General features: G+C 44.6%; 1 protein-coding gene across 3 annotated transcripts in view; it reads right to left on the bottom strand.

Moving 5' to 3' along the window:
* l1cama (L1 cell adhesion molecule, paralog a) overlaps window positions 1-17500 on the bottom strand; it is a 59261-nt gene that overhangs the window by 21883 nt on the left and 19878 nt on the right. For 2 of the 3 annotated variants that reach the window (XM_084068478.1, XM_084068480.1), the window contains exons 2-4: window positions 5998-6400; window positions 4353-4367; window positions 1238-1340 (exon numbers count right to left, since the gene is read on the bottom strand). In XM_084068478.1, coding sequence (XP_083924604.1) covers window positions 1238-1340; window positions 4353-4367; window positions 5998-6130 — 251 coding nt within the window. In that variant the 5' untranslated portion in view covers window positions 6131-6400. The remainder of the gene's footprint in view (window positions 1-1237; window positions 1341-4352; window positions 4368-5997; window positions 6401-17500) is intronic. The other variant, XM_084068479.1, reaches the window with a different exon arrangement.

Below are 17500 nucleotides of genomic sequence, written 5' to 3'. Positions count from 1 at the left end.
GTCATTTTATATACATTCTGTGATGAAACTTGAAAATGGAGTCTGTTTTTGATAGGATATAATGAATTTTCAAAAATACAGAACATAGCTGATTTACAAGCTCACAATGCTGCATCAGTTTGGCAATTTCTTACTATTTTTGCACAAAGCAAGGGTATAAAATGTGTAAAATTATGTAGTTATGAATAAAATGTAATTTTGTCCAATCTGTATGGTAGAGTATTTTAATACAATATAACTTATACAATTGGGGTGGTTGTATTTTGTCTTCCTGCTCTTCTATTGAGACACTTATATCGTGTAAAAGGTCATGTCTCACCTAGACACAGGATCTGACACAAAGGTTTACCTGATGGTCAAGATTAAATGATCAAGATTAAATCCCCTGAGCATGCAGGCAGGCTTTATGGTAAAAATGTCAGCACCGGGTTCAAATCCGGGGTAGAAGAGTTACATAGTGCAGCTTAAGACTAATCGATTTAGTTGAATATAAAACAAATCTATCATGTTGATTCGTTCATATCATTTTTTTTTAAATATATAAAAACCTGCCATTTCATTATTCAATTCATTGAAAGAGTAATCGATAGGATAATCGCTAAGATAATAGATAGTTGCAGCCCTAATTGAAATGTCATATCAGAATGACATTATTCACTTCCTCTTCCTTGAAAGGGGTTCAAAGACATAACAGGGGACTATAATTTCAGATTATTTAAGGTGAGGAAACAAATTAGTGTATCCCCAAATCTGGATAAAGTTCCCCTTTAAATATGGGGGCCACGGGCTTACAGTATACTGTGTAATTGTGCTATTAATCTTTTCCTCTGCAAATGGAACGGTTTTCCACTTCGGAACACTCTCAAAAGATTGCTTGAGGGCTTAATGACATTTATCCCTTGTTGAAATTGTCGGGGGGGAAGCTGTGCTCGCATGTAATACTAATATGTAGATGTCGGCTATACAAGGAGAGGGAAGGTCACAGATTTAAGAGTGCTGGTGGTTAGGCCATTCCACTGCATGACTATGGTCTATGGGTATGATATCTGTTCTCTTATATGTTAAAGCACAAAACAAAACAAAAAGAAGTACTTAATTAAAGCACAAAACAAAACAAAAAGCTGTTCAAGTACTAATTAAACAAATGCTTAAAAAAATACTAAAATGTTAACGAACCAAAACTAAACAAGAAGTCAAAATGAAAAAAAAAAAATAAGAAAAAAGATTGAATAATAACCTTGGTGGAGGGTTGCCGGTGGCTTCGCAGCTCAGGCCGACGTCTTCCAGATGGAACAAGGTGACAGAAACAGGGTGGTTGGTGATAACCGGAGGCTCCTTTACTGCAAGGAACAATCACGGACTGAGTTTAGTGATCAATCAATCACATGACAATATCGTCGCTGTCGGGCAGAAACCTTGTATCTCCATATTCCATCTTTTTATGTTTTGTCCATAAATGAATGCATGAAAAAAATGTATTTCTTCTTTTAAAGACATGCCTATAATGACATGCCAAAAATAGGACGCCATGTCGAAAGCGGTCAAGTCTGCGTATGGGTTTTATAAATACTGAACCAATGAAAAGTATTAACAAGGGCATGTGACAAATTGGAACACAGGTTATTTTTTTTTTACATTTCCTAAAAAGTAACAGGTTTTGGCATACAAGGTTTCCTCCTGACAGCATCAATATAAGCACTACTTGTATGAACACATAGCAGTGCACCCTCCATGACCTGCTGTGGCCATACAGTGTATCTTTAATAACTCCTGATGACAGAAACACACAGACACACACAGACACACACACACACACACACACACACACACACACACACACACACACACACACACACACACACACACACACACACACACACACACACACACACACACACACACACACACACACACACACACACACACACACACACTTACACACCTCAATATTACACCACTGTAACACCTATAGACACTGCTAGTTGGAAACCATTCATTTCCATAGTTTAAAAGCTGCCGATAAATATATTCAGTCAATATCACTTAAAAGACTCCCCTGAGAAAGATATGAAATGGAGACCAAAAGAGGGAGAGAGAGAGAGAGAGAGTTGAGGGAGAGAATGGGTTGAGACGAGAGGAAATTGATACAGCATAATGTAAGAGGAGAGTTCATGTAGAAGATACTGTATATAGAACAGAGTGAGGGTGGGGTGGTGGTGGAGATGGGCAGAGTGTGATGGTCTCAAAGCCCTGGGGAAATGAAGCAGAGATTTTTTGAAGGAGAAACGTAATGACCAGCAGAAGAGATTTCTCTTTCTGTGTCACCACGGCCCATGTCGACCATAAACCATAGAGCGAATCCCACTGCCAGCACATAAAAACATGGCAGGATGGGTGTGTGAACGCAACTAGATACATCCAACCCCTTTTATTTTACGACCTGCTTTTTTACGGTCCCTGTCAGATTCTTTTTTATAATCGGGCTTTTCCAGCATTCAGGGTCAGGAGTTCCCAATGAGCTTTGGCAATGTAAACCGCATTCCTTTGTAGGACTGGGCAATATATCGATATCATATCGACATTGTGATATTAGACTAGATATTTTGGATACCATAATATGATGACATCCATAATTTCATTAAAGGAGTAGTTCACCCAAACTTAGACTTATTTTCTATCCATTACACACCTCATGAAGCCTTGAATTCATGGAGATTCTTTTGTTTTTGTCGCATTCCTGAGCCAATAATTTGATAACCTCGCCGGTCATCAAATTAGTGGCTTAGGAATGCGACAAAAACAATAACATCTCCATGAATTCAAGGGTGGGGTGTGTAATGGATAGAAAATAAGTACTTTTTTGGGTGAACTACTCCTTTAAGCCATGTTTAATACATACAGTAGACACACAGGCACACAGTAGAGTAGACCTTTGTGCCGTTAGCTATGAAGCTGTATAATGATGCACACGATGGTAGCTCTGCTCGTTCAATAGACTAATTAGCTCAGTAACAACAATTCATTCAAAGGAAAATGTATATCGTCACATTATCTTCAAAATATTGACAAATCCACATGGTATTTGGTGAAAAATATGTTTGGATTTGTCCATATTGCACAGCTCTATTCCTTTGTATAGAGGCAGAATGGAGGTCATCGCTGTGGTACTGTACTTGTTGGCAGAGTTCTTAATTTGACTCTAAGGGAAGTAGACAGAGTCTGTGTCTGAGACAAATTAATGTTATGTAGGTAACTGGGAAAAGGAGGACAGCTGATGGAGGATGAGAGAGAGAGAGAGAGGTGGATTTGCAGAATGGAAATGAGATGAGAGTTGAGCAGACATAAGAGAGCGAGATGAGAGAGAGAGAGAGAGAGAGATGAAAAAATGGAGTGACACGCAAATAGAAAGAAAAAAACAGCGAGAGACGAGGAGAGAAATATACTGAGAAAGAGAGGGAAGCAGACAGGAATAACACGGGGTGGGAACAAAGCGACTTTAATGAAAGAAATCCCAGCGATAACACGTAATAGGCCTGGTTTCTCAGCTGATCCAATTGAAGTCGGGGCTGTGGCGCCCTGCTCCCATATCGTCAGAGGACGAGGAGAGGAGCCCCCTTTTATTTCCCCCCCATCTTTGATCTGACAGTGCTGCTGTGTGCGTGTGCGTGTGCGTGTGCGTGTGCGTGTGCGTGTGCGTGTGCGTGTGCGTGTGCGTGTGCGTGTGCGTGTGTGTGCGTGTGCGTGTGCGTGTGCGTGTGTGTGCGTGTGCGTGTGCGTGTGCGTGTGCATGTGCGTGTACAGACATGAGCTCCTCACACTTCCTCCAGTGGGGATCTCACCTATTAGGAGCCGAGACTAAAATCGCACTCCCAAACACTCCCAAACACAAACTTGTAAAGCAGGCACATTGTTATGCGTAACAAGACACGCACCACAAGGAAAAATTCCAGTGTTAAATTATCTCATTGTGCGTCCATTTTTACACTCAGAGTCAAGTTAACACTCACACAGATTTGACCGTGCACAACTGCACACAAAACAACATGAATTAATGTATATTCACACACGGACACAAAAACACACACACACCTCCAAGGTTCATGAAGACACACAGCACACACGTGCATTGCACTACACTACACAACAAAGCCACACTCACACGTTCACCTGAGAGCACAGTAAAGCCAGGTTTATTAATCTTAAGCACAGGGCGATAAGGTTTTTATTGCACTGGAACTGGATAACCCTCCGGTGCAATGAAAGTGTTTACAATAGGCTTTGCCAACGATTGCATTATAAGACAGACAGACACAGACAGACAGACAGACGGACAGGAAGTTGAAAGCACTTACGATCGCTTATATTGTCTGTGAGTGCACAGTGGCAGCCAGAGAGAAAAGCACAGTGAGAGAAAATATGTTAGTTACATCAAACATACAATAGATAGATAGATAGATAGATAGATAGATAGATAGATAGATAGATAGATAGATAGATAGATAGATAGATAGATAGATAGATAGATAGATAGATAGATAGATAGATAGATAGATAGATAGATAGATCTTGTATATAATTGAACAATGATTATTATGACCTGTGGACCACAGACTCAGCGTAATATGTTTTTAACCCCCTGTCTCCCTGACACATTTCTGATGCCCCTCCTCTATTGATCCAGCCTGCTATCCCAGTGACTCTCATTGACATGACAGAGGCCCACTAATTGCAAGGCAGAAGACACCTTGACCTTTACATCTATGACCTGTTCCTCCTGACCCCCCCCCCCCCCCAATCACCCCCCATGTTCCCTTCTTACCTCTCGCGACCCCCCCCCCCCTCACCTCATCCGTGTGGGAATTACGATTGGCTGTTTTACAGCAACTCATCAGCATTTAGAGAATGTGTGAGTCTGTGCGCGTGTTTATTGTTTGTGCGTATGTATGTTTTAACACTCTTTCTTGTGTGGGCGGTGTAGGTCTTGACTCACAGCTACTTGTTAAAAGCACTGGTGGTGGTATAAAACAATATTCTCTTAGTATCTGAACTCTGTGGGCAGAGACTAGTGGCAGCATAAGGGATGCAGAATCAATTTCCCTGAAGGCTCACACACTCAGTTGTATTTCTAATACCTGTGTGTTGCACTGAAAGGGGAGAGGGATAGGAGAAGTGAGCTGAGAAACAGGGAAAAGAAAATAGCCTCCTCGCTTGATTTTCCTCATTTAGCTAAGCTATGTTGTTGATTGAATTACTCCACAATGCGATGCTGGTTTGCACCAAGGAAACCAGATCAATAATGTAACTAATCAATGCAAGGCATGAGGGGGGAGGATGGGGGATCAATTAGAAAGTAATTAGAAACACAGCGAATAACCACAGACTTTAGACAGAAGTAACCCAAGAAACCTTAGCTATTGTGGTCATCATCTGATGAACAGAGACTGACATCGAAAAAGGAAAACGTTAAGCCTGCTCGATTACATCTGTGATAACTAATAACTAGGGGAAAAAACAGATCATTGTATGTGGCTTGGATGACTCGCTAAAGTAATTGAGACAGCAAAACTGATGCTGTACACTACAGCATAGGGCCACTGGACGATATGACTTCAAATCATTATCATGATTATTTCAAGCTTTTTCCTGGATTAAAATGAATGAGCAATTTGTTTTATAGTGAAAATAGCAGGTTTTAAATAGCAAAAATAGCAAGAAAGCAAGCTTTGAGCTTGTGAGCCAAGTTTTTCATGTCGATTTGCTGATTTATAAGAAATGTAACAATATACAGTACAGTATATCACAAAAAAACCCTGCATCTCGATTACTCGATTAACCTACATGAGTCAGATTAAGTCGGTCAGAGGTTCACAATTTGGGTATCCATATATCTTCGGTTAATTGCCCACCCGGTCCTTTTACAGTGTTCACCTCACAAAGGCAGTCGGCATCAATGGCTGTTGAATGGTAATGAATGACATGAAGTCTCACAGTACTCACAGTTGGAAGGAATGTGTATGGCTGCCTGGCAGGGCTGCGGAGATAGGGATAAGACAGAGAGGAGGAGGAGGAGGAGGAGGAGAGGGGTGCACTGCCCCCTACTGCCAACCTGCTGTCGCTGCGTGTGAGGCATTGCTCACTGTCCCATCAAAGTCCCACCTGCTCACACACACGTAAACACACACAGAGGGCAACCTCGGGTGTGTGCGCGCACACACACACACACACACGCGCACACGCACGCACACTTGTGCTGAGCTGAGTGTGTGCTTCTCTCTCGTTCTCTTTTCTGTCACGCCTTGTCTTTGCCTCGTCTCTCCTGGGTCCTTCACTTGCACTGGTCTCTCTCTCTTTTTTTCTCTCTTCTTTTGCTCAGGTCAACGCCCTCCTGCTGATCTCCTCTCTACAAGATAAAAAAAGAGGGAGGGGGAGGTAGGAGAGGAGAAGAGAAGAGAAGAGAGGAGACGAGAGGAAGGAGGGGCAGAGGGGGGGGCCATGTGTCAGAATGGGAGATAAATGATCCCGCACCATGTGGTCAAACCTACAGACAGACAGAGAGACGGACTTAACACAGCCAGGACAAATTAACCATATTATAGACCAAACCAAGAACAATGTCTATCACTGCACCACTACCCGTCGAAGATGTCCATGTGGCTAATAACGTGACCAGCGGACCATATGGAAGGGCCTTTCAGGCAGACAGATGGACTGAATGCCACAACAAGAGACTGAACAGAGACACACTCTCCCAAAAGCCCATATGGACGGGAGATCAGGACAAACGCAGATTAATGGAGTGTCCGATCAGATAATAAGCGTGACAGACATACAAATAGCCAGTTATTAGGAAACCGGTAGTCATGGGACGAATTGAAACGAATCGGGAACAGCTCTTTACTGTTCCTGGGCGATCGCGTGGTGATAAGTGTGCGATAAAGATGCTATCAGTCATGTTGAGCGAGGCTAGCCACCCCTGCGAGGAAAGGCTACCCGTTCTCCATCTGCACCCTTGGAGCCGGTACTTGCTGCAACACATGGCCTGTCCTCTTCCCCCGCGGCGCCATGTGGCGGTGCCCGCTGACTGTTTACAGTACTCAGTATCTCATATGACAAGCGGAAGCACACCACACCGCCATTCAGACAAAGTAGGCTACAACATGCTAAAGGATATCTCATAGACGGACTTGGGTTCAGCTGTAAAAACCCTCATGCCTTATATAGATTTAAGCTTGAGAGTGTACAAATGTGACCAAATGTAACCGTAAGGGTGCATTTGGTAACATATCGTCACTGTCAGGTGGAAACCTCATATGTCCCAAATAACCGTTGCTTTTTTATTATTTATACTATTTTAAATAGAAATAGTGAAAATAGCCGATCTACAAGCTCACAACAGGCCACAGACTCTCTTTTATGATAGGAGGTTTCTGCCCGACAGCAACTATATGTAAACTCTACAGAGTTACAAATGGACAAATTAGAGGATTTTGCTGTGTAGGGAAAATAGAATGCCAACAACAACACTCTCCAACTGAAATGGGGTTTTGACCAGCTTCGATGGGAACATTGCATTCTTGAACATGCTCTTTGACATGGACATGCTTCGGCTTATCTGGAATACTCTATTTCATCACAGCATTGCCAAAACAGACAGAAAAACAAATCACACACTCATTTGTCCTCTTGCTCAACAGCAAAACATCTGGAAAAAACTAAACAGACACTGTTTTGTCCTCTTGCTCAACATGCGTGTAAACATTCTAAAGGTCATTACTGCAATCTTACATCAGGCATGCTTCTCGGAAAACTCTCAAAATGACAAAAAAAACATGTTCCTCACAGGGAGGTCCTAGGCACAATTAATATAACATGATAATGTTATGATGAACTACTGTGCACAATATAAGTGAATGATTGTGATTAACTGTAATTCATAGAGATTAATAAAGAACCAAAACAATTACTGTGATTACACAAATGAAGTTAACCCGCCAAAGTATATAATAGGGCTTAAGCGGTTATTCAACAGACTGTATTCTTCCTCAAATAACACAAAAGAAAAGGAAACGAAGAGGACATTGGGAGGACTATTGTTCGTCGGCGTAGTCGGTTGATGAGAATGGCTGCCACGACTGAAGAATTTTGGCTCGGCACACCACTGATAGCTGGCAGAACCAAACTGGACTGATGAGTGACCTTGGAGAGTGGGGCAAGGTTAGAGGGAGGAGAGGGGATGGAGACAGGAGAGGAGAGGAGAAGGGAGAGGGAGAGAGAGAGAGAGAGAGACCCTACAGAGCACAGAGAGCAGTGATTATCACTCATTCTCCTTTATCTTGCGGGTAATGGCCAGCCCGATAATTGGCATGGATATCTGCCCGCCAGTCAGTGGAGAGCTCTACTGAATGATATGTTCGAGGGGGTATTAAAAAAGGAGAGGAGAAAACAAAGGACGGGGTGTTCTTCGGGGATTACACCTACGCTCTCACACACCGAGCGAACGCAACGCCTAATTTAACAGAACGGAAAAAGACCAAACGAGAATTAGGTCCTTAACAAGGCAGTTTAGACTAACATTGGATGTTACTGTAGGATTAAATGAGCCATTACACTCAACAGCTTCCCTTGTCAGAACAATGAAACAACAAGGAGGCGAGGAGCGGAGAAGAGAAGGGAGGAGAGGAGAGAGGAGAACAGAGGGGAGAAGAGAGGACAGGACAGGAACACGGGGAACACTGGGATGTGGGGAAGAAGAGAGGGGAATGGATTGATGTGCAACGGGGGAGAGGAGGGGAGCAGGAGAGAGGGAGAGGCCAAGGGAAGGAAAGAAGGATGGAGTGAGGAAGCGAAAGGACAGGAGAGAGGGAGGGAGGTTATGGGAAGAATGGGAAAGAGGAGGAGAGAGAGGGGGGCGGGGGGGGGCGTGATGAGGGCTGACAGCTGTGACGTTAATCCTGACTATCCACTCACACTCACACACACACACACACACACACACACACACACACACACACACACACCCCAGCTTTACCCAATCAATGTGGCATCCTTCACCCCTTTGCTCTCCCATCTCTCTCTCTCTGACCACTGCTCCCAGTGGCTGATCTCAGGAGAGGAGGTGGGGGTTGGGGTGGGGTTGGTGTGTCAGGGGTGGGGGTTCCCAATTACGGTGATCCGGTCTCAACCGGCCGTTTCCAAATACCATTAGAAGTCGATGAACGGAGCGGGAGCCTATATCGGCTTACTGGTGGTGAACCGTGAGGCAGGTCCCCGGTGTTAATGTGACCCAGGGCGGTGGCGTGCCTGTCATCAGCACCTCGTCCTCTGAGGTAACCCAGGGCGGTGGCATGTGCCTGTCATCAGCACCTCGTCCTTTGAGGCGGAGGAGACCCCAGAGGACAAGATCGGAGCGGAGCGCCGCACTGATTTAACGACGGGGCGCCCCCACAGCGTGTCGCACTGCCAATCACAATTCACAAAGGCTGTGTTTGCTGTGTTTGCGTGTCTGCTCAGGCAGGCAGCCAGACACACAAACATACTCGTATAATGCGCTGTGCACACTTGCAGAAAAAGCGCAGGAACACCTGTGTACAGACAACGTCACACACAGTCAAATACGGATTCTTGTGTGTATAAAGAAAGATGGTGCACTCGAAACAGAGAGTGTTAATTTAACTCGCTGAGAGCATACAAATGGCATTGTAGATGCTTTATGTAGATGACCTTTTGGGCATGTGACAGTCATAAACTATGTATACCTACACATTAGACTATTGTTAGAAACCAATGGTTAAAACGTTTTTTAACCAATGGTTAGAAATAGGATTTAAATTAGAGTTCCGGTTTAACCGTACCATATCATGAGCAGCTACGAATGGGTTGGATATAGGCTGAGACAGGCATTATGAATTGTCTGTCAATATCAGGGAACATGCTGCAGCTGAATTATGAGAAACGCCAGGTCGTTTGTAACTTAGTTAGTTGGCTACAGATCCGGGTAATGCTAGGAACAATGATGTATCAGTCAACCATGGTTCCTAATGCCTAATGACTGAGGTGTAAGCCAAAGGGTAAGCCAAGATTGCAATGGAGCCAGATGGCCATGACCCGAGTTGGGACGGGAGAACATAATCCGAAACTCGGAGCAGCATGTCAAATATGTGATAGACTGAGACGCCAGGCTTGATGGAAGAATCTTAATGGTTTATTCTGGGATATTAAGGTGACATAAGTGTAAAAGGCTCACAAGGCACAGGAGGCTTCTCGAAGGTTCAAGAAGTTTGGGGGAGGCGCATCGATAACCAAATAACTAGGTACAAATGAATTTGTTTGGGTTTTGGTCTCTGAGTCTCTGTTTTTAGGTTCCTGGGGGGTAAAATTGATGCTTCGCCGTTTTAGCGCTCCTTCAGCAGCCATTGCTTCAAAATGTGGGCACTCTTGCGGTGATAGTTAAGTCTGCTTTCACTTTTACCCTGCCATTTGGTGCCCCCCCCCCCAAGGTTGGTGCCCTGTGCTGCAGCACCTAAAGCCCTTCCATTAAGCAGACCAATATCTGAGTCATAGTGTCGGGGCTTTGTCAGAGTACCCGTTGTACCTGTCTGTCTGTGTCCCTTTTGTGCCCGTATATGGAGATCTCTGTATCTGTCTGTCTACTTGTGTCCATTTTGTGCTTTACAAAATAAAACACTTTTATATTATAAAAAGGACCTTTGAATAATTAAATAAAACTATAAGAATAAGAATGGAATTTTAGTGCAGACTAAATTAAAAAGATCACAGTAAAACGCAGCGGCAAACAGATTTAAAACAGATTTAAAATAATAGAGAATTACTGTATAGCAGACCTGCAGTGTTCTGGGAATTGCTTCCAGATATGCAGTGCGGTGCATAAAAACTGAACACTGCTTCTCCAGGCTTAGTCGTGACTCTGACCTGTCCCAGAGGATCTAAGACGTCTGGATGGTTCATGGTGCAGCACAAGATCAGATTATGTATGTAGAGACAGACAGAAAGACAGGTACAGTAGTCTGACGAGGTGATCAGACAGATAAAGTGGCATATGCTCCAGTAGGTTCCATGTCAGATGGCAGACCTTAACAGGGAATATTCCGGTGATTTGAGCTGGGGCAGTAAAGGGAAACACTATAATAGGTTAGGTGAGTGAGTGTGTGTGTGTGGGAGAGAGAGAGATAGAGAGAGAGAGAGAGAGAGAGAGAGAGAGAGAGAGAGAGAGAGAGAGTCATGCAAGGCTGCCATGTAATGAGACAGTGCCTTCTGAGCGTAACCACCTAAACATGGTGATGTGAGACTGATGTGAGACTCTCTCTCTCTCTCACACACACACACACACACACACACACACACACACACACACACACACACACACACACACACACACACACACACACACACACACACACACACACACACACACACACACACACACACACACACACACACACACACACACACACACACACACACACACACACACACACGCTGTGAGCGCGGCATGGGGCCAACGAGGCCTCCGCCATTATCACTGAGGTGAGTGACACTGACACAGCAGCAGATGCCTGATTTCACAACCTCATTGCGTCCGCTGTGCAGCTGTCAAAGATCCAATCCCGGCCCTGTTACCTGCCTCATTGGACCGGGTCAAAGGTCAGACCCCAAGACAACTGCTGCAGCTGGGCGGTGCTGGCCCCCCGCCCCACCCACGTCGTTTCTGAGTGCCTTTAAAAACTATTACCAGGACATCAAAGGGCATCATCAGGAGTCGTTCAATCCCGAGCTAAAAGAGACGTTGTGGACTGGTCCAGTGGTTCGCAACCCCCTGGAACCCCCTCAAGGGACCCCCCAGGGAACCTTGAGGGGGTTCCAGGGGGTCCCCAGGTAAATGACTCCTAGTTCACGCTGGGCAAAACCTGGGATGTTGGTTGTCTAGGAAGTGAAGAACCGGAAACGGTTGAATTCGACGGAAGTACCGCCCAAGGAAATGACGTTGATGCTTTATAAATCTGTTAACATTATCCGTGAATGAAACGAGTGTTGTGATTGGTCAAAAAAATATCGTTTCCGGGGGAAACGCGTACGACGGAAATCCTACCCATTCAGGACTTCCTAGACACTCGCTGCTTTAGGTCGTGACCAGGCTTCTTTTCGCAGATAAGTGAGGCTGGGACCGAGGCTACTCCTAGTTAGGAATCAAATGGACCATTACGGGTCTGTTGCTCAGAAAGCGTACAAATGGAACCAAACTAACTGTAAAGTCTATTTGGTTCCATCTGTACACTCTTGGAGTAAAAAAAAACAAAAGTGCAGATTGGGGTCCCATCAAAATATGACTAAATGGGGGTCCATGGCCTAATCTTGCTTATCAAACTGGGGGTCCTCGAAATGAAAAAGGTTAGAATCACTGGTCAGGGTGACCTGTTCTGTTCTATTCTATTCTCCACAGGCACGACATTAGCCACGGCGACATGGCCACGTGTCAAGCTAGCAAGCCAAATCGACCAGATCAATTCTGCAAGTGGATCCATTATTCATGTTCCTCGAGCTTTGGGGCGTTTTGCTTACATGAAAAGGTTTTAGTTGTGGTTGAGGTTTTTGTATTAATGTTATTCAGTTTGCCATCAATAGTAGAGTTTAATTGCGTTGCTGTGAACACCTCCTGTCAGCCATTAGATGTCAAATTGTGCCCCTTCAATCGTAGTAATTAGTATTAAGTAGACACAGTGGGTGACGTCAGGGTCTTTCAATCAGAGCCCAACCGATGGTAGATTATAGGGTCACAAACTGAACTTTATTTTATTTAACCACATAAGCCCTATTCAAAAAATCTTCAAAAATATATACTTTTTGGACACTTTTTTATCTTTTCAAAACAAGGACGACAAATTGAAAGTAGTTCAAATCAGGACAAAGTAGCTGCATAGACCAGATGGATATTATCGGTCTGTTGCTACTTTGGTTGCACCATCTCTTTGAAGGCAGTGTGCCAACACCTTCAACAGGCCTTCCTATTGAAAGCACTGTAATGAAGGGGATAAAAACATAAGATCAAACCATATGAGTTCAGGCAGGGTGAGGGTTTCACACACAACTCGCTAATTCCCCATCGTGAAAATAGCCCACATTGTCATATCAGGGTTACATTTTTGTAGCCTCACACGGTCACATGAGGAGTCGATATATTCGTATCAAAGGGGCCTGTTGTATTTGTTCCATGTAAACAGTGCAAGTTATACTATGATCTTGTATGAAAGTATTTTCTATATTTGGATCAATTGAGCAGCACTATTTTATTGTATCTTGCTTCATTGTATTGTGTGTATATATTGTGTGTGCACGCACGCACGCACGCACGCACGCACGCACGCACGCACGCACGCACACACATTATACTATGATCGTTATACTATGATCTATTATGGAAGTATTTTCTGTATTTGGATCACTTGAGCAGCACTATTTTATTGTATCTTGCTTCATTGTATTGTGTGTATATATTGTGTGTGCACGCACGCACAGGCACGCACACACATGCACGCGTGTGCGTGTGTGCGTGTGCGCGTGTGTGTGTGTGTGTGTGTGTGTGTGTGTGTGTGTGTGTGTGTAAACATGTGTGCAGCCCTGTGTCCTGTCATGGCTTGTCTTTAAATATTAACCACCTCCAGCTGTGAAGATGTGTAGGGGGAGGAGGTGAGGCGGAAGGGGGGGGGGGGCAAAAAATAAATGAATACATGCCCCCCCTTTACACCCGGGCCCTCTCCCCATATCCCTTCAGGGGTCGTCTGTCTGGAAAAACACCAGACCAAAAAGAAAAGGAGAGAAGGACGAAGAAAGAGAGCCGTTTAAAAGGAGGAGGGGGAGTGCTACGTGTGAGAGAGAGATGGACAGACAGAAGTCGGGCCCCAGCGGAGGAGAGGAGAGGAGAGAGATATTGCAAGGGTCAACGAGCAGGAAACGTGAGTAAGCGAGGTCTTGGTGACCAAGGTGGTGCTGGCGGGGGGTCGGGGGGGGAGGGATCGGGCCCCCAGCAAAATAAATTATTTATAGGCCTCCCTTTCCTGTCGACACAATTTGCCCTAAATTCACCCAAATTCATAATTCATATTGCAAGCCTTTGCCATAGATTTGGCAAGGGCCCAGACTGACGGTGCCCTTCCATACCTTGATTTCCTGCTGTCTCCTTCTCTCTCTCTTTCCATCCCCCGCTCCCTCTCTCTGGCAGGGCCATACTTAATGCATGAGCCTGTTGCAGTGAGACAAACTCTCTGGCCCACTTTGTCGGTACAGCAGAAAAATACCACAAATCATGTGAAATAACACCAGCTACCTGTTTCTGTCGCTACTTGCGTCTGCCCACTCTCTGCAATTCCCTACGCGACAGAAGATGCACCTTTCCTCATTCAGGGAGCATCGCTACAGGCCCCACTCAGGCTTTCCCTGAGTGTTCCTCCTCAGGACCTGAGACACACAAAAGGCAGCCGCCAAACGACTGATGAGTGCCTATTTTCTTGTCACCTGTTTTATTATCAATCTTTCTCCTCCGTTCTCTCAAGCCCCTTGGTACCTGACACTTGGCTAAAAGCTTTCCCCCCACTCCTCCTCCAAGCACTTTTCACAATGCATTTCATATTCCCCAATCCTCCCATCTTCTCTCCTTTCTCTTGCCTTCTATATTCAGTGCCTTCTCTTCCTCTGTCAATTTAATAAACCGCAGCACTCTGCCCTCGACAATATAGGCAATATGGCAGATGAATTCAATATCTCTGTCTTTATTGGAAAGGGGCTTTACTGCATGATGAGAGGGCGTGACCAGAAGGCCTACCTCTCCGTGGCTATGCGCTTTGTTTAAAAGACCAAGTAACATGTGGTTCAAGACCGATTAGCCATGGTCAACTCCAAATGGAAAATTACCAGCAGGGGGAAAAAAACCAACCATCCAGCGCCTATAGGTTACCAGGAAGCAGGGTGTACAGTATGGACAGCACATATATCAATACCATTATTAGCATAAGCTCCACCATTTACCACTACACGATTCCCACTTGTGTCAACCACGGCGATAGCATTCAGGCTCTCTTTCCCTCATTTTCCAAATCCCTCTCTTCTTGCCCCCCCCCCCCCCCCCTGAGCCGAGGGTTAGAGGTCACTATTGGAGTGACAAAAAGCTAGAGAAAATAAAGGTTGTCGGGGGGTCATGGCAACCGCCCACTCTCACCATCCAGGTTGCCATGACAACAGGGTCTCCACACAGCATCCCCTCCTTGCTCATACAAATTCAGTTATTCATACGCATGGACACTAACAGGATTTGCGGTATCACTCACAAATGCGCACGCACGTGCTCTACACACACTTACTCCTAGAAAGACGCACACGCACACGCACACACACACACACACACACACACACACACACACACACACACACACACACACACACAAATGTAAGGGAATCACTCCAGTTACAGTTGAAATTTCTCAAGAGGATTTCGATGTTTGTAAAGCTAAATCTTCTTCAAGCTTGTAGCCTTGAGTGTCAAAGGTTGTAAAGACAGAACTGAGATACAGATTCCCATGTCTCTTTTCAACCCCTCCTTCGTTCTCTCTCTCTCTCTCTCTCTCTCTCTCTCTCTCTCTCTCTCTCTCTCTCTCTCTCTCTCTCTCTCTCTCTCTCTGTCTCTCTCTCTCTGTCTCTCTCATGCAGGTACACGTGTGCACTCGTGCCTCCAATGGCCTGGACTGCAAAGGAAGCTAACCGCCGGCTTGATTTATTTATTGATGTTTTTCCCCCTTAAGACACAGTGGGAAGGGTAGAATAAAAGAAGTGGTGAATAATTAAAGGAGGAGGGAGTGGACTCATTAAGACATCCGTAGGCAGGAGAGGAGACGCGGGATGGAGGGACTGAGGGGCGGAGGGGTGGAGAGACGACAGAGGACAGACAGAAAGCAGGCCACAGCAGCTTGAGATCAAAGGAGAGACAAATGCATTGGTAATGAAACAAAGAAGAAAGAAAGAAAGAAAGAAAGAAAATAAGAAAGAAGGAAAGAAAGACTAGAAAAATGTGTTCTTCAGAGCACAGGCCTCTGCCAGGCCAGGTAGTAGAAGTCAATCTTGGTCAATCAGGATGAAATATGAAAGATCAGACAAGGTCCGTCTTGATGACATGACTATAGAGATAATGTGTACTGATTTGCGTGATGTTTGGACAAAATCCGTAGGAGCAATAGCAAAAAAGTTTAGCAAAAATTGGCCTCCTGGTGGCGCTATAACAGGCCAATGTGAAGTTTCAAGGCAATTGGATGCTGCATTCATGATTTGAGGCATTTTGTTCAAAACGAGCCACTCCTGCAAACTTTACATACCAATCTTAGGCAATCAGGATCGAATATAAAAAATCGCTCAGATCCGTCTTGATCACATGACTATAGAGATAATGTGTACCGATTTGTGTGATGTTTGGACAAAATCCGTAGGAGTAATATCAAAAACGGTGCTTTGCAAAAAATCGGCCTCCTGGTGGCGCTTTAACAGGCCTATGTGAAATATTTGGGGCAGATGTTCCGCTCTGGCATCCAGGGAGTGTGTGTGCACAGTTTCATGCTGATCGGTCCGATGGTGCTGGAGATTAGCTGCTCACAGACGGACGGACACACACACACACACACACAAACACGGATGGACGGACGGACGGACACACGGGGGCAAAACATAGTCTCGGCCACGCCTTCGGCCTGGACTCAAAAATAAGAAGAAAAAGAAGAAAGAAAGAAAAAAAGAAAGAAAGTGAGAGAGGTGAAAGAGGTGAAAGAGATAAGAGCGTATGTGGGGATTACTGCCCAGTCAACAGATGTATAAGGATCGCAAAGCAGGGATGTTGCCTTGATGTAATTGAGTATATCAGGTTCCCTTTATGGATGTGTGCACACACAGTGTGTGTGTGTGTGTGTGTGTGTGTGTGTGTGTGTGTGTGTGTGTGTGTGTGTGTGTGTGTGTGTGTGCGTGCATATCAGTAGATCAGACTGTGTGTCAGCAGGTCAGTTAATCCCTTGTCAGTTAATGGAAGCAGCCGTGCAGATGGAGTGCTGCCCCATGCTGGAGTCTGGCCCCCTCAGCTTCCAGCGTGTTTTCTCCACCTCACTTAGGCCACTACTGATAAGATTAACTGCTTTAGGCTCGCCTGTCAGTCAATTTGACACAGGAAATTAGTGTAACCGCTGTAGAAAGAATATAAGGGGAAAAGGCCCCGATAAAAATAAATGCAAATAATTGAGTTGTGTTCATAAGATGCATACCAAAGTTAAATGTAATAATATATTTTTATTTATTTCATTTGTAATCAATTTGCAATGCTGACATACAAAAAGTAAATTGTCTACACAGTCTCCTTGCAGAGAAATAAGCTGAGAGAACAGCCAGGAAATAGAAATACACAAAAAAACACAGAACTCATTAACTAAAAACCCTTTCTAACAACTAAACTAAAAGGTTG

This window comes from Gymnoscopelus microlampas (genome assembly GCF_963454915.1).
Source record: "Gymnoscopelus microlampas genome assembly, chromosome: 10".
NCBI classification, from domain to species: Eukaryota; Metazoa; Chordata; class Actinopteri; order Myctophiformes; family Myctophidae; genus Gymnoscopelus; species Gymnoscopelus microlampas.
Note: the sequence above shows the minus strand (reverse complement) of the source record. Positions and strands in the feature narration are given on the sequence as shown.